This window comes from Diceros bicornis, chromosome 17 (genome assembly GCF_020826845.1).
Source record: "Diceros bicornis minor isolate mBicDic1 chromosome 17, mDicBic1.mat.cur, whole genome shotgun sequence".
Lineage (NCBI taxonomy): Eukaryota > Metazoa > Chordata > Mammalia > Perissodactyla > Rhinocerotidae > Diceros > Diceros bicornis.
In genome coordinates, this window is record NC_080756.1 from 40,761,653 (window position 1) to 40,787,341 (window position 25,689).

Genomic DNA, 25,689 nt, shown 5'->3' on the forward strand with positions numbered 1-25,689 from the left:
GATTTTATAAACAAGGTAGGTTTGATGAAGTAACAGGCAGTCTATGGTAAGGAGCAGAGTAAACTGAGCATACTAACAACTAGAGAATGGCTAATAGAAGCTGCTCGCAATATTACACTGCTGGACTAACGTATTCCAGCCTCAAAGTCTCTTAAGTTTGCATCTTGGACTATGTAGAACAAATTATTAGTGTACTTATTGCTTCTGCAAATTAAGGGATGGGGGTCTATCAGATTCACTCAAAACAAGAGACACTTGTTTCTTTTTGGATATTTCTTTCCTATATCAGAGAATGATGCAGATTAAGGATATAATTTATCCTAGAGGGTTTATTATTATTATTTTTTTTATAATTTTATTTTTTTTCCCCCAAAGCCCCAGTAGGTAGTTGTATGTCATAGCTGCACATCCTTCTAGTTGCTGTATGTGGGATGCAGCCTCAGCATGGCCGGAGAAGTGGTGTGTCGGTGCACGCCTGGGATCCAAACCCGGGGCGCCAGCAGCGGAGCGCGCACACTTAACCGCTAAGCCACGGGGCCGGCCCTCCTAGAGGGTTTAAAAAGTTAAAAAAAATCCCACAGGGGCCAGTCTGGTGGCATAGTGGTTGAGTTTGCGCACTCCGCTTCGGCAGCCTGGGGTTTGCAGGTTTGGATCCTGGGCGCGGACCTATGCACTGCTTATCAAGCCATGGTGTGGCAGGTGTCCCACATATAAAGTAGAGGAAGATGGGTATGGATGTTAGCCCAGGGCGAATCTTCCTCAGCAAAATAACTAGGAGGACTGGCAACAGATGTTAGCTCAGGGCCAATATTTCTCACCAAAAAAAAAAAAAATCCCACAAACTCCAATTCCTAATTGAGAGTTTGTGACAGATATGCTACAAAAAATGACAGGATGGTTATAGAGACAACTGAAAACAAGGTAGTTGGAAGCATTTTAGACACAGGTTGAAAGCACTCTCTTGTTGATGTTATTTCTGCTGTATGTAAAAACACACAATGAAGCTGCCTCTTATAATACATCTAGATCTTCTACTACTTCACATTCCACAGTTAATCTGATGAATAATATCTCTACCTGTGGAGCTGGTCTTTCACCAAGGTAAGTGTGGATTGGTTCTTTTATCTGTAACATCTACCTATGTCTCCACTCCTCCTAAGACCACCTCACCTATGGCCACCGTTGCGTGTCTTCCTCTAGTATTTTTGCTCCACCATTAGCAGACAGGCAACACTGTGGGGGCAGGAGGAAGTCTAGATCCAGTTGGAAGGAGCTGTTAGGCTGAGGAAGGCTGTTCATTATAGGAACATTTTTTAGTAATAATTCCCACAGGGATAAAATAGGGTTACAGGAACAGAATACTTTATCTGTATGGTTTATAATCTCAGTAGTTTGTTTTTTAATCTAAAGCTGTGCTGTCCAGTATGGTGGCCACTAGCTACATGCAGCTATTTAAATTAATTAAAAGTAAATAAAATTAAAATTCAGTTCCTCAGTCACATTAGCCACATTTCAAGTGTTCAAAAGACACATGTGGCTAGTGACTACCTGACTGGACACTGCAAAAGTACAGAACATTTCTGTTATCACAAAAAGTCCCACTGGACAGTGCTGATAAGCATCTGAGAATGAAAAACAAAATAATAGCCCATAATTCTTTTTAAATTAAGGTATCCCATCTATTCCATCACTATAACAGTAACTTAACAAAAGGGAACAATTCTAGTTTTGTTTTTTTTTTAAGGCGCAAAAAACTCAATGATAGCTTCCTACTTAAAGTAGAAAAGTTGGAAAACCAGCAAGTTGGATTTCCTGGTAGCAGCTCCTTTGTCTTCAGATGGAATCTCGGAAAAAAGCATGGGCTCATGTACGCTGGCTTACCTGCTGCCACACGGGGCTGGGTTCCCAGGAGGCAGTGCAGATGTCACCTGCAGCATAGATGTCAGGAAGGGACGTGGCCATATGATCATTCACTTTCAGGCCACCATCTTCTCCTAGATCAAACTAAACAATGTTCCTCGTAAGCCTATGTGGTAAGGAATGAAATATGACTCTCATTCTTAAGTAAAAGAACAAGTCAAATGTTTACACCTTGATATGTTGATCTTTAATGAGAAAGTGAAAAATAGCTGCAAAGTTTAGACAACTAAGCTGAATTTCCAAGGAATCAAATTCCTACTAAGACAAACCCACAAAATTCTTAGAATGTCAACATCAAAAATACCCAATAACCATATGACTACCCCACTCATAATTACAAGAATATTCTTCGGTTTTTGTAAGCTTCAAATGCTAAAAAGCAAAAAATACAAGATGGTTTCTCTAGAAATATCACTTTTAAGAATTCAAAGGAAGTGTCAGTCTCTTACCAACATATAGATAAATAAATTCTGCATTATGTCCCATTAATGACACTTAATGCTGGGATGTTAACTGCTTAAGGACTTGAAGCAGTAAAAAATACTGCAAATCAAGACATGAATATAAACTAAATTGTTTTCACCCACCTTAAGTTATAGTTTTGTGCTAAAACAATGAACAATTATTCACACTTGAGAATTAGAGCTCTTCATAAATAATTAATAGTTTAAAAGTATTCATAGTGGGACAAAAATTTTCACCTTACATTGTTGCCACAGAGGAAAGGTTCTGTATTTGGTGTAACTCCTGTAGCACTGACAATGAAATCGCAGCCATATATCTTTCCATTGGTCAATTCCACATATACAGGCCATATCTCTTAAAAAAAAAAAAAAAGACTTTATTCTCAAATGTAATCACCACCAACTGTGTATAGCATTATGTGACTATAATGACTAGAACAGAGAAAGAAAGAAAAAGGCAGGCAGGAGATGACTTTAAAACAACATCCCTTAATTTTTATAAGGTATATTTGCTAAAAACAATGTTAATGCAATCAACACCCGCTCCTTGTTTTGGGTATAACTATAAAATTATGGCACTCTACACATTTTTCCTTCAAATTTAGACAAAGAAGTTCTAACAAAGTAAATTTAAATTGACAATCACTTTATAAATTATTTTTTTAGAAATCTTTACAATAGATTATATTCCATTGAGAGTTTAGTCCAACTAGATTACTCACTTTTCAATGTTTTCCCTTACTACTCATATTCAAACTCTAACGTTAACTCCCTTTTTCTATGGAAAAATTCAAAACCGTAGAATATCTCATACACTAGGTTTGGCTGAGTATATTTCTTCAAAGGACAGCAGTTCTCACAAGAGTGTGGAAAGGGAATTAGATCTGTGTCTTGGTTCCAAATTTACAGATTTTTCAGTCTGTTTGATTTTGGGGAAATCACTTCACCTCTGACAGCATCAGGTTTTTTAGTTTTTGTTTGTTTGTTTTGTTTTCATCTGCAAGATATTCTGATTAACTCACAGGGTTATGATGGTCAAAACACAAATGAGCCCTATGTAAAATGTAAAGCTCTATACAATTTATTAGAAAACTTACAAACAAGTAGTGAAAATGAAATGACTTATTAAATTATGGTTTTATTTTTACTTTTCATGTTTAAATTTTATATGAAAATCTGAAGTTTGTTGTTTTTTAATATAACATAGCAAGATTAAGTTGTCTTCCTTTTAAATAAGTGGTTAGATATTTTTTCCTATTTCATTACTTACCTTTATCAGTTGAAACTGACTGAGTATTATGGTCTCTTGGAAAAGTCAAGGACTTTTTCTTAGAAATTCTCAATTCTTCCTGAAGGTAGATTTTCTTTACTTCACACATAGTTTCAATGTGAATCTTATGAGAAAACTAAAATAAAGAAATACTGGTCACCATAATACTTCCAGAAAGAATGACTTGTGTTACCGATGATGAAAAAAAAATTTATAATACACTTGTAGAAAATACAGAAAAAACCAATTCTTAAAAATACAAATGAAAACACATTGGATGCCCAAAAATAAGCTTCTCATTTTCTGTGCAGGAAGGGAATGAGCAGAAGCAGGTGGCACCACGGACATGCTTTTTAGTATAAGCCTCATTGAGAATTGCACGTATATTTTGTAAAATTACAACTGTTAGAGACTATAAAACTCTCTTGAGGGGCCGGCCCGGTGGCGCAAGCAGTTAAGTGCGCACGTTCCGCTGCGGCGGCCCGAGGTTCGCTGGTTCGGATCCCGGGTGCGCACCGACGCACCGCTTGTTAAGCCATGCTGTGGCGGTGTCCCATATAAAGTAGAGGAAGATGGGCATGGATGTTAGCCCAGGGCCAGTCTTCCTCAGCAAAAAAGAGGAGGATTGGCATTGGATGTTAGCTCAGGGCTGGTCCTCCTCACACACACACAAAAAAAAACTCTCTTGAGGGCAGGTCTATGTCGACTTACTATTTTATCCCAGAACCTTAGTAAAGGGCCAGTTAGGTAGGAGATACTCAATAAATGTTTACTGAACTAAACCGTTGGAAGTTCTCAGGTTGAGGAAGGTGCAGGAAGGAATGATTTTGCATAACTTCCATCACAAAAATTGGATATTCCATGAAGTCAGCCCCACTCCAACCTACCCAAGGCTGAAAAGAAATCACGCACAGTAATAAAGACTGCCTGTATGCTTCTTACAATATTTAAGTATCACAGCCTTTTAACAACTATTAAAAAACTAAAATATCTAGTAAATAAAATGAATAAAGGCAAGTCATCTGCTTATCCAATTAGGATACTAAATGTATATTTTATTTAGAATCTATCTAATAACCTTTAAAATAATGTAGTGCATCTGAAGTGACCTTTGAGAAAAGATTATTTTAAAAGAGGACAGGGGTATTCACCATAGTCTGTGTATGGAGATCTCTATCCCTGGAGAGTTAAAAAGAAGGCTGAGAGTCAGTTTAGATGAATTTAATATTCAGCTATCTTTAGTGGGCAACTGGGCCAAGTGGCATTGAGTCCTTTCCCAGCACTCTGGATTTTAAGTGAAGTGACCTGGCAATTCTTTGACTATGTATTTGTAACTGGTCTTCAACAAACGTTTCAAGAATTTAAAATTGCATTTAGACATGTTTAATCAGTATATGAAAACATACCTCTTTTGTTCCTTTAAGATTCAAGCCCTCATGCCAGTCAGGTCCCAGGGCACTGCCGACATGAGCAGCATCAGCTTTGGTTCGTGCTTCCTTTTTCTTTCCTGAAGAGAAACTCAATTCAAAATTCAAATGACAGAGAAACTGCCAGGCAGAGAATTATGCTTATGTTCTGAAACTTTTAGGCAATGTAATGATTCTCATACACACAGCATGACTGAACTATCTATAGTAATCATTCATTATTGTAATATTTTGTGATGTAGAGCTATAAAATGGATAATCTTTCAATCGAGTGTTGAGTATAAACACACTCACAGTGCTTTTGGGATGTTATATACACTGGTTAATATAACTGCTAAGAAAATTAGCCATCAAATTTTGAAAATTTTGTCCATTTTTAGCACTCCCCAAACTTACAAAGTTCTTGTTGAATTTTATAAGCCGAAAGTTATTAAAAAAGAAAAGCTCTTTAAACTAAAAAGCTGTGAGGCTTGTATTTGTTTTTAAACTCACTGCATCTTTTATAAAATTACCTTAGGTGTTGTCCAATTGTAGCATCTGTTTGCAAAGATGCAGATGGACTGGTTTATTTAATTCACTTTAAATTTCCAATTTTAGTTACACATATTTTTCATAAAAATACATATTCTAGAAAACCTAAAAAGTCACACAAAGATATAGAAAATAAATATTATCTATATTCCTATCTCCCAAATATAATATTTTGTTAAGTTTTCTTATAGCCTTTTTCTATACAGTTAAAAAAAGAAACAGTTTCACCTGTTAATTAATGAGCTAGATGCTATATTTACCTTCAGTTGTATATCTGGTTCTTTTCTGTGCAATTTTAGCCTCCGGCTTTTCAGCAATGAGCTTTGAAGTCAAGAATTCGGCTGCTCCTGCATCGAAGAAAGTGTTCCCAATAGCTTTATCTTTAATGACCCAAATTACTTCGCAGCCTTCAATTTCATACCTAAGAGGAATATTAAAGTTACTTAGTGCAATTTCAAAAGTGTGAGTAGAAATCTTCGTATCTGCAAATAACAATTATCTCCTAAGGCAAAAGTAAAGAAAGTATTTTAAGGCAAACTGAGGAAGAATGATTATAAAAAGAGATGAAACACTCTTTTAGGATAATAAGAGTTAAAGCGGAATAAATAATAAAAGAAATTTAACCAGTTTATTGAAAGAACATGTAAGTGGCAAATATATGTACTGAATATCAGGTAAAATTTCATTACAATGAATATCACTTCAAAGCGTTCAACTTCTACAACATAGTTATTAGATGAAATCCCCCAGTGTTCCCAGGAGTGAGCAGTGCTTTATCTGGCTAAAGTGTAATCAGTAATGGATGGATGGATGGATGGTATACAGGTACAATACTGAGAACAGTTGACTTCTTTGGTAACAAATATTTTACGTACTCAAAGCACAACATTATGGAATGAGATAGAAAAAGGAGAGAATTAGAGTTATAAACTAAAATCTTGACTTTGTTATAAAGGAACCACTACCCTGCAATTAATTCCTTTCATCTCAGAAATTTTCAAGCCATCTAGACAAAGAAAGATCCAGTTCACAGAAAAATCAAGGATCTTAGAGGAAGAAAGGAATGGCCATGGTATATAAAAGCCACCTTCCACTACCGTTCATGAGGTAGCCAGAGCTCCTGGGCATCTGCTGTTTTATCTCTAGGTTTGGACATTGAGAATGTGGTTTTCTTAATATTTATTTCACAAAGTCTCTGAAATCCATTATAATTTATCTGCTATTAAGACTTGTTTTGGTACAACTGATGAATTGGGACAATCCTGCACAAACAGGATATATAGTCACCCTAACTATGCTAGGATTTTATTTGAAACTGCAATGGTAATAAGAGTACTGTGCGTTAATATTAATTTTTAACATTTATGGTACAAAGTATTGCCATCTTCATTTCACAGACTGATATAATGTAACACGGGTTCTATGACTTTTCAAGGCTAATCAATAAGCAGATGATAGAAAAAAGAAGGTTTAGTACATCTGACTCCAGGTGACCTGATGTTCATGCCTTTCGGCATATGGTAAAGGAGTCACTCGTCTCATCCAATGGGCCTTTATTTTTCCTGCTCTCCTATGCCAGCAAAGAATATTTATAGTTACTAAATTTCAGATTATTTGGAGAATATTGTATTTTATGCTGCTCCAGTCATATAGTATTGCTGATGAGCAGAAAGCAGAATACATATGCATTTGGTAATAAATTTTATATTTCAATTTATATATAGGCACAAAGTTATCATGAAATGCTTTCCTTAACTTCTATAAATTGGAAATTTCTCTAATTACCATTTTTCGTATTTTAAAGTAATATAGCAGTGTAACACATATCAGTATAGCTTAAAATACTAATGCTTTACTAGCAGGCCAGAGTGATTATAAGTAACCACAACAAGTAACTCCTGTACATGCTCTACCTCACAGAACACCCTCTAGTCCTCTTACCCTATGAACGATGACCTCAGAAAGATGTGCAAGCACGAAGGTATCATCACACAGAGGGGAAATACTCCTTTCATTTTTAAAACCGCTCTTAAACAGACAACAGTGAAGTATGATAGATTTGTGAAATTATGAAAAACTATGTCTGTTTGAAAAGGAAAGGATTAACCTACACTTGGAAAGAAGAAAACAGAATAATAAGTGAAATAAAGTATATTGAAGAAAATTAGTATTAGCCTCAGTGGAACACAGGGGCTATTAAAGAGCAGAAAGGGTTTGATTACATCATTTTTCATCAAGAGAAAACAAAGGCCTAATCATTCAGTGAACCTAAACTGAGAGAATAGCACTATATGGGACCTTTCTCACGCTATCAACGAGTTCAATGAATATAAAATTATGAATTTTGTCCAATTGTATAGTCTTCAATCTCCAACCTAAAGAAAGTGAGGAACAAGATTAAAGTTGAGACTTTGAACATTTTTGAATGTAAGAAAGCTTTTCAATAATAATAATAATTATAAATAATAATAGTAATAGTATAATAGTATTACTATTATAGTATTATAGTGTAATAGCATAGTATATAGTATAATAGTATTACTATTAGTAATAGTAATAATAAATAATAGTATTAAGTTATAATTTTGGTGATAGCTGATAGAGAAAATCTGTCATGCATACACAAGGATTTGAAGCCTGTCTTACAATAAACCTGTGCCCTCTCTTGGCCCAGTTTGGTTTTGACTCCCTAGTTTTTTCTCTGCATTTCCCCACACAATGCCACAAACTTCATAATGACAATAATGATTACCACTCCTACTACTCAGGCAATTTAAGAACTCTTTCATGCTTCCACTGGATTCACCTCCTCTAAAAAAGAGGGATAAAAATCTAGTCTGAGAGTTGGAATGGATGAAAGTGAGCAAAGACAGGGCATTGGCAGATTCCTTATTTTGAATCGAATCTGTCCTTTTTGTAGACGGACCCAACTTTCTGGCCTGAAAAATATCCAGATTATTCCATGTCAGCCATCCGCTGGAGGATAAAATCACAAAGAAAATGAATCAGTGCTCTGTGGACCACAGCAGGCTATGATATTCTTCAATGTTTTTTGAACTTGAAATATTAGCTTAAGATGATAATATTTCATATTAATTAATGTGTTTACATTTCCCACACTTCCAAAAACCAAGAGCTGGGAGTACCACACATCCTGAAATAGATTGAGTCATAAACACTGGATTTCATGGGCCAGATGGTAACATCAATGAGTGAAGCAGGATGGGCATAAGCAATAAAAAGGGGTGGAGACTATGACTAGAAATCTCTAAAGGTGTACACATTTAAAGTGTTTTTCAATATAGTACATGCTTTATAAGCACAGAATGTAGGCATCAAATCTAGCCAGTCACCAGTTATGACCCTTTGAGACATAAAGCATTCCCTAAACTCTTATGTTTCATAAAGACATTTCTGCAACTATGAATTCCATGAAAGCTTAAAAAGTAAAGTGAATTTTTCTCCTGGAAAATGTATGAAAAACAATTATATTTCTCTTTGATTTTCAGGATAACAAGATGTTTTTTAGTCTGCCAATAATCACACAAATCAGTCAATTTTTAAATAATATTTTAAAATATATACTTACACTAATTCAAGTGCGATACCACCATTCCCTATGATCATTATTCTTTTAGCCTTGGTAAGCTGTTTCTGAAATTCCTATATTAAAGAGAAATGACATAGTGTTTTGTAAGAGTGGGCAACACTTGAAGCAAGAGGCTTTACCAATAATAAATCTCACTTTCCCACTATGCCAGGATGCACCCTCCCAATTAATCACAAATGTTCCCCTCTGTTTCACCCCAAACTGCCTTTACAGCAATGCCTCTCCTGATTTGCCTTGCCTTTCATGTCATTACATCTGGAGTACTTCAGAATTTCAGCAAGAGGCACTGTCTTTACCACATTTGCAACGATTTGACCAAATCAATTTACTAACATGACACTGATCTATATATCCTAGATAGAGGATTCTTCCTTTTCTTCTAGTCCCTCAGTCAACACTTTCCCTGTAGTCGCTCAGCATTTAAAACTTGCAGGAATGAGCAGCACAGCAGCACAGGGGTTAACAGCACAGACTCTGGCGTCCCTGGCTCTAGCAGTTACTAACTGGGTGACTTTGGGCAGGTTGCTTAACCTCTCTGTGCCTCAGGTTCTTCAACTATAAATGGAACTATGAAGTGACTATATCTCACGGTTTCAGTAAGCATTAAGTAATATGATATAAACTTGTTAGGAGTAGCAGGGACATAATAATGTCTAACATTTATTGAAAAAATGTTATTACCATTATAAGACAGCTAATTGATGCCTCCACTCCCCCACCTCACCCCCCCAAAAATCACAGTGAGCTTAGAGAAAAGCCAGTGGTCATTCTTATGGTACTTTCAAAGTACAGAATTGTCCCACTGTTTCAGGATGACGTCTGAATAGTTAAATTCCTCCTCCTACTATGTCAAGTTACCATTTCTATTAAATTAACCCCAAACTTATTGTAATACTCAATAAATAACTACTGAAATTGACTTCTTTAAAATTCTACAAGGAAAAAAATTGAAGTTAATTTTAGTTTGTCCTTCACTGAGAGCAGCAGCTAATTTAAGAAAGATCTGTAAAAAGCACTGGACGTGGAGATGAATGGCATGAGTTTAAACTGTACTGCTGATAAACTTAATAACTACTTTAGAATAGGTAAATGACTTCATCTCTCCATCTCAGTTTCTTATTTGTAGAGAGGGAGTAATGACTGTCACACAGGATTGTCATGAGGATTCAATGAGTTCACGTATGTAGACGATCTAGCTGGAACATAGTTATGAACTCAGTCTTTGATAATATGAACCTAAAATGTTTACAAGAAGATAACCAAGTTCTTCTAGTTTTCTCTAAATTCTTAATTATTTAATTAAGAATAGGCTGAAAGGAAGCATCCATTTTTAAGAATACAAAATAATAATATATAAATGTAAAATTATCACCTCATGGGACAGAACAATGAGCTTGAGGTAAGACAGAGTATTGTGATTGGAAACCAGGAAGAGCTTCTTGGCAATAAGGGTCAATAAACCCTAAAATAAATTATCAAAAGAAGTTGTATAGGTTCCACAGATAGAGTTGCACCTTATTGGGATGGTTTATCACTGTTCTTGAGGAGAACAATAAACCAAGTGACTTTTTCAGTTCCAGGATTCTGTCCTGATTCTGTACTGCAAAGATCTTCTGAATATTAATTTCTTTGCTGAGGAATAAGTTCACTAAGTTTTGGATATGCTTTACCTTTTGGAAAAAAGATCATTACATTATTTAGGTTGCAGATCACATATTCCCAATCAGAGTAGAGTAATGAATGTGTGTGCAATGTAAGTTGTAACCTTCAGCACAGTCAGAATATCTGGGATATCACATAATGGAAAGAACACAGAACATAAGCATGAATTAAAAAACAAGATAAATTATCAACTAAACCCAAACTGAAATTGGCAGTAATAAAACATTATAACTACTTTCTGGTTTATGTGTCATGAAACAAAAAAAAAACCTCTCTTCTGTTCCTACAGTTTAGGAATTAACATTATAAGTGAAACACTTGGATTCAAATGTAGGAAAGTCTAAGAACTCTTCTTGTTTCTTTCCCATGACCTAACCTCAAAATGTTACCTGAGCACTGTCTGTGTCTCGGATTCCTAATACATAAGGATTTCCTTCACATATCAACTTTGGTTTAGCTCCAGCACACAGACAGAGTTTCTTATACACATGCTGACTGCCATCTTCCGTTAAAATGCACTGTAAAAACAGAGCAATGAAGGGAGAGGGGAAACATATTTATACATGGGTACAATGTCACTTTCATCATTCAATAACACAAAAGCAAAACATGTATTAAGGTTGTCTCTTGGTGGCACTCAATACTTCGTTACAGCCTTACAAAGCTAATTAAGCACGAGAATGCATTCTCTGATCCAGTGATTCTTAATCTTGTTAGGGCCATGAACTATTGTGAGACTCTGATGAAAACCAGTCTTTCTCCCATGGAAAAAAAAAAGGTAGAGTCCCACGAAAGTTTTGCATAAAACTTAGGGAATCTCATGATGTTTGGAAAGATATGTTGACCTCAGATTAAAAACTAAACATTTAGAAATTTTTAAATTGAGCATGCTGATGAACACTGCCTTGAACATTTCTGATCTCAATGGAAGTTACTGTAAGAAGGTCTAGTGATTTTAATTATATCATACCTTAATATCTGTTATGGGTACAGGGGAGTGGTGTGTGGTAGAAGATGCTACAATATGTCGTCTTAATCTAAAAAGATCAGAAGTGCTAAAAAACGGTATTTATATTCTTAAGTATAAGTAACAATCACTTTACTAGCAAAGTACCTACTCTCTGGGGATTACATTTTCATATAAGTGAAAAACATGTTAGCCTTAAATCCTAGCACGTACTGGCTTTAAAGTTATTTATATTAATTTTTAATAACATTGGTAAGTCTAAAAATACAAATTAGAGATCCATCAGTTTTGTTCCCTAATACTGAATGAAAGTCTACATATAAGTAGTAGCATTTAGAATGCACATATACATAAGTGCATGCTACTACAAGAGATGGCAGACTGTTGGAAGGGGTTAGGCGTTAATGTTTGTGCCACGTGTTTGATTTCTAAAACCTGGCAGATCATAACATAGCACTTACTACCCACTGAGACATTTGTTACTCACGTAACTCTTCAGCTGCATAACAAATACATAAAACCAATAATCTCAGGCTGGCCCCGTGGCTTAGCGGTTAAGTGCACGCGCTGCCCTACTGGTGGCCTGGGTTCGGATCCCAGGCGCACACCAACGCACCGCTTGTCTGGCCATGCTGAGGCGGCATCCCACATACAGCAGCTAGCAGGATGTGCAACTATGACATACAACTATCTACTGGGGCTTTGGGGAGAAAAAGGGTAAAAAAGGAGGAGGATTGGCAATAGATGTTAGCTCAGGGCTGATCTTCCTCACAAAAAGAAAAAAAAACACAAAAAAACCCCAATAATCCAACAGAGTATAATCCATATAGAAATTTTATACAAGTCTTCCTTCAGATAATCTGGTTAGAATTTTTTCTGAAAAACAGAAGTTAGTTACAGGCACTGACCAAATTTAAAAAATAATTTGCATTTAGCTACTGTAAAAACAAATACAAAAACTCTTCATTGGCTGCAGTTAAATTTTTGGAAGTAGACATGAAGGTAAAAAATATTATCCCTAATTCACTAAAGAATATAAAGGACAGATAAAAGAATGCAGACACGTATCTCATGAAGACATTCTTCAAATGGTAATGGGTGGCCCTCTGATTCATTCGTGTGCCCTAATATATAAGTCCCCTCACAATTCATCAGTTATACTTTTGAGTCTACCTCAATTTGCAAATTAATTGATGTGGAAGTTATATGGAATAAGTACTACCACTCTAAGTATTAGGAATTTACACTGGTTTTTGGATTCAGATTTTTAATTTTTTTCCATAAAACTTGGTACTTTTTCTTACTTTTTTTTTTTTCCTGTCAAATTATTTGTGTTTTAAATGTGGTATATATGTATTTTCTCCCTAAGGGAGAACTCATAAATTAGAGCTGCTTTAGAGAAACAACTACAAACTCTACTTCCCACCTTGCCTAAAGCTCATCTGAGGATACTGTTAATTATCTGACAACGTTCTTTCCTGAGACCACCTTATTCCTGAAACTGCCTTAGTTTGGGCCTAATATCATTTTGGACTATTCCAACTGCCTTACAATTTGGCTGTTGGCCAACTAGCCACTGGCTCCACTGCAGTTCATCCTTGACATTGCTGCCAGATATATCTTCCTAAAAGAACATCTATTTTGGGGGCCGGCCCCGTGGCCTAGTGGTTAAGTGTGCACGCTCCGCTGCTGGCAGCCCAGGTTCGGATCCCGGGCGCACACCAAAGCATCGCCTGTCAAGCCATGCTGTGGCGGCATCCCATATAAAGTGGAGGAATATGGGCACAGATGTTAGCCCAGGGCCAGTCTTCCTCAGCAAAAAGAGGAGGATTGGCATGGATGTTAGCTCAGGGCTGATCTTCCTCACACACACAAAAAAAGAACATCTATTTTATCATCCCTGCCTCCACTTAAAATCTCTTTATTTCTCCATTGATTATAAAATAAATTCAATTTCTTAGCATGACATGAAAAGTTCTTCACAATCTTGTTTACTTATTTCTCTGGCCTTTTCTGCCAATCTCCTTTACTTATCTGTACCCTAATCCCTTTGAGAATCTCATTATTTCACATGCCCCCCTTCCTTTCTATGGGTCTTTGAAAATGCAATGCCCTTTTCCTGGAACGCCCTTTTCCACCTGGAGAAGTCTTTTTTTTTTTTAATTTTTATTTATTTATTGTTTTCCCGCGAAGCCCCAGTAGATAGTTGTATGTCATAGTTGCACAGCCTTCTAGTTGCTGTATGTGGGACGCGGCCTCACCATGGCCAGAGAAGCGGTGCGTCGGTGCACGCCTGGGATCCGAACCTGGGCCGCCAGCAGCGGAGCGCGCGCACTTAACCGATAAGCCACGGAGCCGGTCTTGGAGAAGTCTTAATTCACCTATCTTTTAAAACGTAGCGCAAATATTTCTCAATCTGCGAAGTCTTCCTCAATACCCAGTATCAGAGCTTCGATAATATTTCAATGACTGTGCTTTTCACATGTCCATACAATTATACATGTGCATGTCTACACTCCCTGTGACACTAAGAGCTCCCAGGAGAAGGTTCCTTATATTACCGCTATTGTATCCCAGCACTTAAATGCAGTGCGCAGAATACAGTGGACACTATACAAATGTTAATGCTAACTTGAAATGTAAAACCTAAAATGCCAAACTAAATGAATTATATTTAATCCCAATAAACTCACAAAAAGTGTACATTTTTCTAATAATAATGGAAATCAATGTCACTAAAATTTACATGCTAGAGACTTTGGTGGTTGGGGTACAGGTGGGGTCAAAGGAAGGCAGGCAAAATCTCACCAAGATTTAACAATGGAAAACGTCATTAAGAAAAAATCCTCTTACATGTTCTTCACTCTTCAGTTGCTTTACTCCAGATTCTATAACCTTAATGTTGGGAAAGCGATTTTCTAACATGGTACTTGGTTGTTCTTCAACATCGAATTCTTCCAATACTTTAGAAACCTGTATTAGATCAAAGAGGTAAAAATGTATATTTAAAAACATTTTTTCTTTTAAGAATTTAAATAAAAATACTTTCATTTCATCTTATATTCTACTTATTTCATGTTCATAAAACAAGAAAGTCTGCTAATTGTGCTAGGGACAGTGGAAAGACGGCTGGACTCCTGATTTTAAGACTTGAACTCAAATACTAGTCTACTACTCTTCAGCAAGTCAGAGAAGTCACTGAGCCTTAGTTTCCTGGCCTGTAAAATAAGGGCTAACACTACTACTTCTATATAGTTTAATCAGACAGCTTACCTATTTCCTTATCCTTGTGGCTTTCTCTTTCCACTTACTAGCCAACCTTACTGTTACCTAGACTTTGGATTCTTCTTTCCTGTTCTCCAAAATCATCAGCAACCTCTTGGACTGACTTTCCCTCCTATCCTGCTAAGACTCCACTGTGGATCATTTCATCTTTTGCCCAAACCCTTTATTTCCTTGCTCTCTTATCCTTGACCATTAATTACCCTGGAAACTCCCAACCACAGATCAAACTACCTGCTTTCTCTAGTCCTACCAGTCGGATATAGAAGAACCACACACCTCACACACTGGTATTTGACCTCCCTAATACAGTGCATGGGAATCCTACCACATGGCCATAGCTGTTCTCAAATCTTTTATGCTCAAGACCCTTTTACACTCTTACAAATGATTGAGGACCCAATGAGCTTTTGTTTGTTTGAGTTATATTAGTAATATTTGCTGCATTAGAAATTAAAGCTGAGGAAAATTTTAAATATTTCCTAATCACTTAAAAGTAACAATAATAAATCCAATACATGTTAAACAGCTATAATATACTTATAATGAAACATAACTATTTTTTCCAGAACAAAACAAATTAAGAGAGAAGAATGGCACTGTTTCACATTTTTGCAAATCTCTTTAACGTCTGACTTAATAGAAGACAGCTGCATAAGTGCGTCTGCATTCAAACTGTTGCAATATGTTGTTTTGGCTGAAGTACAAGAAGTTCAGCCTCACACAGATATATAGCCCTTTCAGATAACTATATATTCTTTCTCAATGTTACACTAAAACTCAACAAGTGATGGTTTTTTAAAGATCAGACGCAATGCAAAATTTGAAACCATATCACAGAAATTTTCATACTCTGTTACTGTGAAATCCCTTGGTCCATCCTGCACTTTGAATGGATCTTGTAACATCACACATTGGTCATCTGGACAATATTGGTTCACTAAGCTATGGAGATCTTCTAAATATTGACACATTTCCTATCAACACAATATAAAAAAATCACATTCATTATTATCATAAAAATCTCATCAGAAAAGTCTTTAAGGACTGTGAGGCTCACGGTGAAGAATGAGTTTTCCAAAATTCTAATTTTTGTTTGAAAGCTCTAATTTTGTCATACTGGCAACAAATACTGTCAGTTGTTTTCCTTGAAGTGACAGGCCCACTTCATTTTCCGAATATGAATAACCAGTTTGTCAGTTGTTCTTTCAAATTAAATTGATCCTCCATGAAAAAAAGCAGCTAGTTCATCTTGCAACTCAGCAATTGCACAGCTGCTTTTCCTCGAGACAACTGTCCTCTTGTACGCAGAAGTGCTTTATGCATACAGCCCATTTCATCATATAGAATATTAAAAAGATGTGCACTTAGGAGTCAAGGTTTAATAAAATTAAAATGTTTTACTGGCTTTTATTTTTTTAACTGCTTGTGTGGCAGTGAAGAATACAACTACTAGTACAGTTTAGCCACCATTGCTTTTGGTTTTTTTTGTTGTTTTTTTTGTGAGGAAGATCAGCCCTGAGCTAACATCCATGCTAATCCTCCTCTCTTTTTGCTGAGGAAGACCGGCCCTGAGCTAACATCTATTGCCAATCCTCCTCCTTTTTTTTCCTCTTTTTCGCCCCAAAGCCCCAGTAGATAGTTGTATGTCATAGTTGCACATCCTTCTTAGTTGCTGTATGTGGGATGCCACCTCAGCATGGCCGGAGAAGCGGTGCGTCAGTGTGCGCCTGCGATCCGAACCCGGGCTGCCAGCGTCGGAGCGCGTGCACTTAACCGCTAAGCCACAGGGTCGGCCTCCACCACTGCTTTTGTACCATCAGCGCAAATGTCAATATAGTGAGAAGAGCAAATAACTTCTTAGTAACATATTCCAGTCCCTCAGGAACTTTTTCAAACTTTCACCATTCTAACGTTCCCCAAACTTATTCCATCTTCTTTATCCTCAGCAATTCACCTTACTTCTAGGCTCAAAGAGACTACTAAGAACTCTCACTACTTCTTTCCCACTATCTATAAATTTCTCTATCGTCCACCTTCCTTGACCCCCTTCCACCTTCTCAAGGTGAATCCACTAATCTGTGCTCCATATCACATCATCTCACCTCCTCAGGACTCTTTCCTTATTTGTATTCCTTTTTTTCCTTCATCTTCAGCCTTCCCCACAGGTTTCTTAAACTCAACAGGTAAACATGCTGAAGTGTTTTCCACCTTAAAAGAATAAAACTCAACTTAATGCTCCCCTTACATCCTCTTTTTGTTGCCAGTCTCTCTCTTCTTCCTTTGCAGCCAAATTTCAAGAGAAAAGTTTACTATCATTTTAGAATTACCTCCTATTAATTTCTCAAAATAGTATAAATTGTGTCCAAGTCACCAATAATTTACTAGAAATAGCTACTTTTCAGGCATTAGCTTACCTGACTATTCCATAGGATCCAACGTGATTAACCATTCCTTTTAACTGAAACTTTGGCTTCAGCAATACTGCTCTTTCAGAGTTTTCCTCTTAATCTAAGACTAATAAGAAGGATGGCCATTTTTTAAGTTCTCCTTTCCTCTCTGACCTTCCCTTAAATGTCAGTGTTCCATAGGACACCACCACTGGGCTCTTCTCACTGTATGCACCCTTCCTGGGAAACCGCTGACACTGAGACAATGCTGAATATTAAATTATTATCTCCAGCTCAGTCTTCTCACCTGCTCAAAATGCTCCAGCAGTTTGGCATCATCTAAATTTAGATAAAATGCAATTCTTCATCACGGCATACAAGCCTGTCATGATCTGGCCCCTGCCTACTGGTTCAATCTCACCCTTTACACTCCAGCAGTGCTGAAGTGGTACCTGTGAGAGCATACTACATAGTCATACACTTGCACGCACCTTGGCACACGCCTACCTCCACTCGACTTTTTACAAACATGGCAAAACCTACTTACTCTTTAAGTCTCAGTTTCAGTGCAACCTCCTATGTAAAGCCTTCCTTGATTCTCAAAAGCAGGCTCTGCCACTCATTCACAAAGTGTTATATGTATAAATATAAAATGCATTATTGGAATATGACCCCAATTTTTTTGCCTCTATCAGGACAATTATCATATTATATGATAATTGTTTCTTGCATATCTGTTGCCCCGGTAGAAAGTAATCATTCTGAGAAAGTGCTACTCATTAACCATGAGAGCTCTGGAGCCCAAGTACCTGGATTTAAAACCTGACTATATGCACCCTGGAAACTTCCCTAACCTTGCTGTGACTCATTAGCTCATCTGCAAAGTGGGAATAATACAAGAAACTACTTCATAGGGTTAAGGATTAAATATATTAATATATTTAAAACATTTAGAAGAGTGTTTGGTCCATAGTAAGTGCTCCATAAATAATGTGAATTATTATTAGTAATCTTTTTTGTCCTGTAAAAACTACAAAAGTCATTAATATGTGCTCTTTTTAACATTAAACAAACAACACATAATACAGGATAAAGTCCCTCTTTACCACTCTCCAAATCTCACACCTTCCTCCTACCCCACAGATAGCCACTAATGACTTTTTGGTGTATGTTCTCTACTTTTAATCTCTGTATCCTGGGTACCTAGCACATTGGTTCATATATCACATAAATGCAACATCATAAAAGGATGCAATTTATGACTTCCAAACACTAAGAATAACTGACATTTGCATAATGTTTGTTATTCCAATACACTTTCATGTATATTAGTACATCTTAAGCTCAGCCTTGTTAAGTAAGCAAGGAAAGTATTATCCTAATATTATAGGTAAAGCAACTCAGGTACAGACATTTGCCAAGGCTACACAGCCAGTAGATAACAGAGTTAGGCTTAGAACCCAAGCTTTTTTCCTTCTATTGTACAAAACTTACAAAATTGGCAAAAATTGAACTCAAGTCTTATTAACTCTGGGATCATTACACCAAATTAAGTGTTCTGGAAAGACATTTATAAGACCCAGCTATACATCTTCCTCTTATGTATGTGCTCTTAGCCTGTAACTGAATATATACTTTTTTTTTTTCTTTTAGAGATTAATAGCCATAATCTGTTCTCTGGTTCTCCCAATCCCCTATCTCTTTTGGGATACCTTACCTATCTCCAGGCAGGTTATAAGGGAGCAACATATGGCACTAAATTACCCTTGGTCTTAGGGGTTTATGTAAACCTTAGGGGTTTACAAATGAGAATGAGGTGGGTTAAATGTATACTGATCTCTTTCCTGGGAGACAGTATATAAAGAACTTCTACAAAATATACTTGAAGATTGGAAAGATGTGTCTGTGGGAGATGCGTAGTGGGAAGGTGGCTTTTCTTCCTTGACGTCAAGTCTGTTAACCTTTATATGAATAAATAATAAATCTTAGACAAAATGCAAAAAAAAAGTTATTTTCTATTATCAGATATTATAACGGAAAACTTGTATTAAATCAAAGACTATGGCAGTAGTCTTCCCTGAAGTGTGGGAAGAAAAGATTTATGTTTTTCACCGTTTTATTCATCTATTTTTTGCACAGGCATTATAACATTCATAATTGTAGCACTGTAGTACCTGTATATAATTTATAAATATATAAATAAACATATATTAGGATATGAGCTCAAAACTTTTTTTTTTTTTTTTTTTTTTTTTTTTTTACATTTTTATTGATATTTTAATGGTTTCTAACATTGTGAGATTTTCGGTTGTACATTTTTGTTTGTCCTTCACCCCATATATGACTCCCTTCACCCCTTGTGCCCACCCCCCACCCCCCACCCCCACTTCCCGGGTAACCACAGTCCAGTTTTCTCTGTCCATGTGTTTGTTTATATTCCACATATGAGTGAGATCATACAGTGTTTGTCTTTCTCTTTCTGGCTTATTTCACTTAACATAATACGCTCCAGGCCCATCCATGTTGTTGCAAATGGGACGATTTTGTCTTTTTTTATGGCTGAGTAGTATTCCATTGTATATATATACCACATTTTCTTAATCCAATCGTCAGTCGAGGGACACTTAGGTTGCTTCCACTTCTTGGCTATGGTGAATAATGCTGCAATGAACATAGGGGTGCATAAGCCTTTTTGGATTGTTGATTTCAGGTGCGTTGGATAGATTCCCAGTAGTGGGATGGCTGGATCATAGGGCATCTCTATTTTTAATTCTTTGAGGAATCTCCATACCGTTTTCCATAGAGGCTGCACCAATTTGCATTCCCACCAGCTGTGTATGAGGGTTCCTGTTTCTCCACATCCTCTCCAACATTTGTTGTTTTTTGTCTTGGTGATTATAGCCATTCTAACGGGCGTGAGGTGGTATCTTAGTGTTGTTTTGATTTGCATTTCCCTGATGATTAGTGATGTTGAGCATCTTTTCATGTGCCTATTGGCCATCTGTATATCTTCCTTGGAGAAGTGTCTGTTCATTTCCTCTGCCCATTTTTTGATCGGGTTGTTTGTTTTTTTGTTGTTCAATTGTGTGAGTTCTTTATATATTATGGAGATCAACCCCTTGTCAGATGTATGTTTTGCAAATATTCTCTCCCAGCTGGTTGGTTGTTTGTTCATCTTGATTCTGATTTCATTTGTCTTATAAAAGCTCTTTAGTCTGATAGAGTCCCACTTGTTTATTTTTTCTTTAGTTTCCCTAGTCTGGGTAGGCATGTCATCCGAAAAGATTCCTTTAAACCCAATGTCAAATAGTGTGTTGCCTATATTTTCTTCTATGAGTTTTATAGTTTCAGGTCTCACCTTCAGGTCTTTGATCCATTTTGAGTTAATTTTTGTGTATGGCGATAGCACATGGTCCACTTTCATTCTTTTGCATGTGGATGTCCAGTTTTCCCAACACCATTTATTGAAGAGACTTTCCTTTCTCCATTGCATGTCCTTAGCACCTTTGTCGAAAATTAGCTGTCCGTATATGTGTGGTTTTATTTCTGGGCTTTCAATTCTGTTCCATTGATCTGTGTGTCTGTTTTTGTACCAGTACCATGCTGTTTTGATTACTATTGCTTTGTAGTATGTTTTGAAGTCAGGAATTGTGATGCCTCCTGCTTTGTTCTTTTTCTTTAGGATTTCTTTAGCTATTCGGGGTCTTTTGTTGCCCCATATAAATTTTAGTATTCTTTTTTCTATTTCTGTGAAGAATGTCATTGGGATTCTGATTGGGATTGCATTGAATCTGTAGATTGCTTTAGGTAATATAGACATTTTAACTATGTTTATTCTTCCAATCCACGTGCATGGGATGTCTTTCCATTTCTTTATGTCATCGTTGATTTCCCTCAATAATGTCTTGTAGTTCTCATTGTATAGGTCCTTCACCTCCTTGGTAAGATTTATTCCTAGGTATTTTATTCTTTTTGATGCAATTGTAAATGGTATTATCTTTTTGAGCTCTCTTTCTGTTAGTTCATTATTAGCATATAGAAATGCAACTGATTTTTGTAGATTGATTTTGTACCCTGCAACTTTGCTGTAGTTGTTGATTGTTTCTAACAGTTTTCCAACAGATTCTTTAGGGTTTTCTATATATACAATCATGTCATCTGCAAATAGTGAGAGTTTCACTTCTTCGTTACCTATTTGGATTCCTTTTATTCCTTTTTCTTGCCTAATTGCTCTGGCCAAAACCTCCAGTACTATGTTGAACAGGAGTGGTGAGAGTGGGCAGCCCTGCCTCGTTCCTGTTCTCAGAGGAATGGCTTTCAGTCTTTCCCCGTTGAGTATGATGTTAGCTGTGGGTTTGTCATATATGGCCTTTATTATGTTGAGGTACTTTCCTTCTATTCCCAATTTATTGAGAGTTTTTATCATAAATGGATGTTGTATCTTGTCAAATGCCTTTATATGAATAAATAATAAATCTTAGACAAAATGCAAAAAAAAAGTTATTTTCTATTATCAGATATTATAACGGAAAACTTGTATTAAATCAAAGACTATGGCAGTAGTCTTCCCTGAAGTGTGGGAAGAAAAGATTTATGTTTTTCACCGTTTTATTCATCTATTTTTTGCACAGGCATTATAACATTCATAATTGTAGCACTGTAGTACCTGTATATAATTTATAAATATATAAATAAACATATATTAGGATATGAGCTCAAAACTTTTTTTTTTTTAATAATTCTTTTTTTTTTTTGTGAGGGAGATCAGCCCTGAGCTAACATCCATGCCAATCCTTCTCTTTTTGCTGAGGAAGATCAGCCCTGAGCTAACATCTGTGCCCATCTTCCTCCACTTTACGCAGGATGCCGCCACAGCATGGCTGGACAAGCGGTGCACTAGCGCGCGCCCGGGATCCGAACACAGGCCGCCAGCAGTGGAGCACATGCACTTAACTGCTACGCCATGGGGCCGGCCCCTCAAAACTTTTTAACAGGTGAAAAGTACAGGATTAAAAACGTTTGGAGACCACTCTTCTAATGATACTATGACCCAAATGATCTTAGACTGCTATTATAATTTTATAATGTGTGTAATATAAATTCATGGAATTACAAAGTGCTGTGAGATTCTTTCTTTTTTTTTTTTTAATGAGAATAAGCACAACGGATTGACAAATTCTGGTAGTATGTGGAAGAGATATTTCTTTCTTTTTTTTTTTTGCTAGGAAAGATTTGCTCTGAGCTAACATCTGTTGCCAATCTTCATCTCTTTTTTTTTTCTCCCTCCCCAAAGCTCCAATACATAGTTGTATATTCTAGTTATAAGTCCTTTTAGTTATTCTACGTGAGCCGCCACCATAGCATAGCTACTGACAGACAACTGGTGTGGTTCCACGCCTGGGAACCAAACCTGGGCTGCTGAAGCGGAGCACGCTGAACTTGACCTGCTAGGCCATCAGGGCTGGCTCTGAGATTCTTATTACACATCTGAAACATTAATTATCTGCAAGTTTAAACTTGGCTCAGAAGAACTTTTCTTCTGATATGTAAACACACACATATTTATAGTAAAGATATACATACATACTTGCATTCATATTTAGATCTGCATAGCATCTTTCCTCAAAAAATTTTTAAATTTTCTGAAAAGTAATTCTGAGAGGGAGGAAAAAAACGAGAGAAAAAAAAAGGGAAGACTAGAAATTTAATATTATTCTGGGTGCTCTTAGTATTCAGTCTGAATAATTCTAAACTTTGAGTTATGATTTTAAAATAAGTATCAGAAGAACACGTGTCACTTTAAACAATTAAAATACTACAATTACATTAACTGCTATGCAAATTATTGCAATTTAAAAAAAATTACTAATACTAAGAAAGTTATACAAAAATTCTTACCTGCTTGAAATTTGTAACCGCTTTAATAACAGGAGAAGCTGTCACCAGGAGAATATCTTCTGATGGAAAGTGAACTGCCAACTTATTAAAAAAAAGTAGGAAAAAATATGATAAATAACTTTAGGTATTAGTATATACGGCGTGGGGAGTGAGACAGGGATAATGCAATTTTAATAGTGTTATTAACCTAGGAAACTAAAAACTCACTGTTCCTCATCTAAAGGTCTCCATTATCCTGAGTCTTATTCATATTTGTAGGGTAGTGGTGATTAATGTTCAACTCTGATATTGAATTAAGACGAATAATACATTTACACTAAACACTAACAAAAGACCTCCTGAACAAAAAAAGTGATATAAAGAGGTATTCCTAATTTAAACTATTTTATATACCAAATTAAAGTTATCATTCAGAGGATGAGAAGAAACTATCTTCCTAATTAACAGTTAAAACAACTATTTACTGTAAAATAATATTTTCATTTGCCTTCAGTGGGATGAAATTACAGTAAACCCTCAATAATAAACATTCAGAATCTTAGCCTGACTTTTCTCAAGGGCTTTGGCACTCCTATCCTGCCTCTTTTGAATGCCCAACCAGTATGTATTCTGGGAAGACAAAGCCATTTTAATATTAGCCTTAACAAAATTCAGAGGTTTAACTTGCTATTGTTTCATCATTCTCCTCTAGCTACAACCTCTCTTTTCCTCACTTTAAACTTCCTGAACACATTTTCTTAATTCACACTCCATTTCCTCAACTTCACCAATCTCTACTTCTATTCCTACTATACCATTAAAATTGAGCATGTCCAATTCACCTATACATCCTTAAAATCCATGAGATTCTTTTTAGTATAGTATTTAAACTTTCTATAAAATCTGAAATTCACACTGATGAAATGATTTATTTACATGTCTCTTCCACTAGACTGTCTCTCTCAAAAGGAGGTACCATGCTCTGTTTATATTTGACTAATCAGCCCTTAGTACAGTGCCTGGATCCTAGGTGTTTACTTAGTGAATAAAAGGAAATAAAATGGAAAATACACACACAACTCTTGAATTTCTTGCACTATTTCTTATGACTTCACTGACTGCTTATGTTTACTTTATATCAACATAATTTAATCTTTTTTGGAATATATGTATATGTATATATATGGTCTGATTATTCTCTTCTATCTTGGAAGTTCAAAGTACAGGAAACTTACGTAAGAGTTTCTTTACGATGCACTAAGGACTTGGCACCTACCCGGAAGCTGAATTCAATCAGGTAATTAAGAAAGGGGGCTGAATTTTCTGACCAAGGACTTACTAGTTATAAGCCCTCTCGTCTGCTCTGGCATCACTTGGACCACACCCTGGTTCAGTCGGCTTGGGCTTCCCCCTAACTACCTGCTCGCCACTCCTCCTCCCTGAGCCTGAGCCGAAGCTTGCGAGGTACTGAACGCATCATCTGAGGACCACCATCCATTCTCTAATAACTGGGAGCAAGAAGGAGTGCGGGCAAAAGGAAGCGACAAAAGAGGCACCAGGAAGCACAAGGGGAGGGGGCGGGAAAGAGCCTCGAGCGCCACCGCCTCCGGGGTCGAGCAAGAGGCGGAGCCGCCGGCGCGCCCGCCCTACCTGCTCCGCACAGGTGACACCCGCGATGCCACCGCCGACCACCACGAACTTCCCTGTCGTCGAGGGAGGGCGCGCCGCCTCCATGCTCGCAGACTTCCAGTGCCTTACGGACTGCCGAGGGGGAGCAGCGGCAGTTTCTATTCCGGGAGAGGAGGCCGCGCAGGGGGGGCACTTCCGGTGCCTGATCCTGAGAATCCGAGCTACGGGTGCCCAGGAGGTCACACTTAGTCTCCTCGCGTATCGGCCGTGGGCTGCGTTCCCGAAGCGCAGAGGCGTCTCGTCGATTACAGGACTTTGCCTGTTACTGCACCCGAATGTAGTGTTTCCACGTCGATTTGATAAAGAGAAGTCAAAAAAGAAAGCAAAGAAGATGGGTTGCCAAAAGAGGCTTGACAAACTGTTTATCTAAAGACAGACCAGTGTTCTCACGGGGTAGAGCGTTCTTAGGATAAATGAATTGCTCTAAAGTTCTCACTCTTCCTGCGAGAAGTTCCTGCGAGAAATTAGACATTGGCTCAGCTCTTAAACTCTTATTGGTAGACGGAGCCTTAGGGAACCTCATCCTTCCCTACCCTTCACCTAGCAATCCAAGACTTTATATTTTGGAAGCACATTCTTCATGGACATATTAATCAAGGC

The 25,689-nt window shown here is 36.9% G+C and overlaps 1 protein-coding gene across 2 annotated transcripts in view; it reads right to left on the minus strand.

The window, feature by feature from the left end:
- PYROXD1 (pyridine nucleotide-disulphide oxidoreductase domain 1) overlaps positions 1 to 25,477 on the minus strand; it is a 28,271-nt gene extending 2,794 nt beyond the window's left edge. Inside the window, exons 1-10 of one of the 2 annotated variants that reach the window (XM_058558671.1) lie at positions 25,051 to 25,477; positions 23,422 to 23,502; positions 14,705 to 14,824; positions 11,274 to 11,402; positions 9,202 to 9,275; positions 5,873 to 6,033; positions 5,061 to 5,161; positions 3,655 to 3,790; positions 2,627 to 2,739; positions 1,882 to 2,004 (exon numbers count right to left, since the gene is read on the minus strand). In XM_058558671.1, coding sequence (XP_058414654.1) covers positions 1,882 to 2,004; positions 2,627 to 2,739; positions 3,655 to 3,790; positions 5,061 to 5,161; positions 5,873 to 6,033; positions 9,202 to 9,275; positions 11,274 to 11,402; positions 14,705 to 14,824; positions 23,422 to 23,502; positions 25,051 to 25,134 — 1,122 coding nt within the window. In that variant the 5' untranslated portion in view covers positions 25,135 to 25,477. Of the gene's footprint in view, positions 1 to 1,881; positions 2,005 to 2,626; positions 2,740 to 3,654; positions 3,791 to 5,060; positions 5,162 to 5,872; positions 6,034 to 9,201; positions 9,276 to 11,273; positions 11,403 to 14,704; positions 14,825 to 23,421; positions 23,503 to 24,635; positions 24,987 to 25,050 lie in introns of those variants that run through there. The other variant, XM_058558672.1, reaches the window with a different exon arrangement.
- Between the last annotated feature and the right edge of the window lie 212 nt (positions 25,478 to 25,689).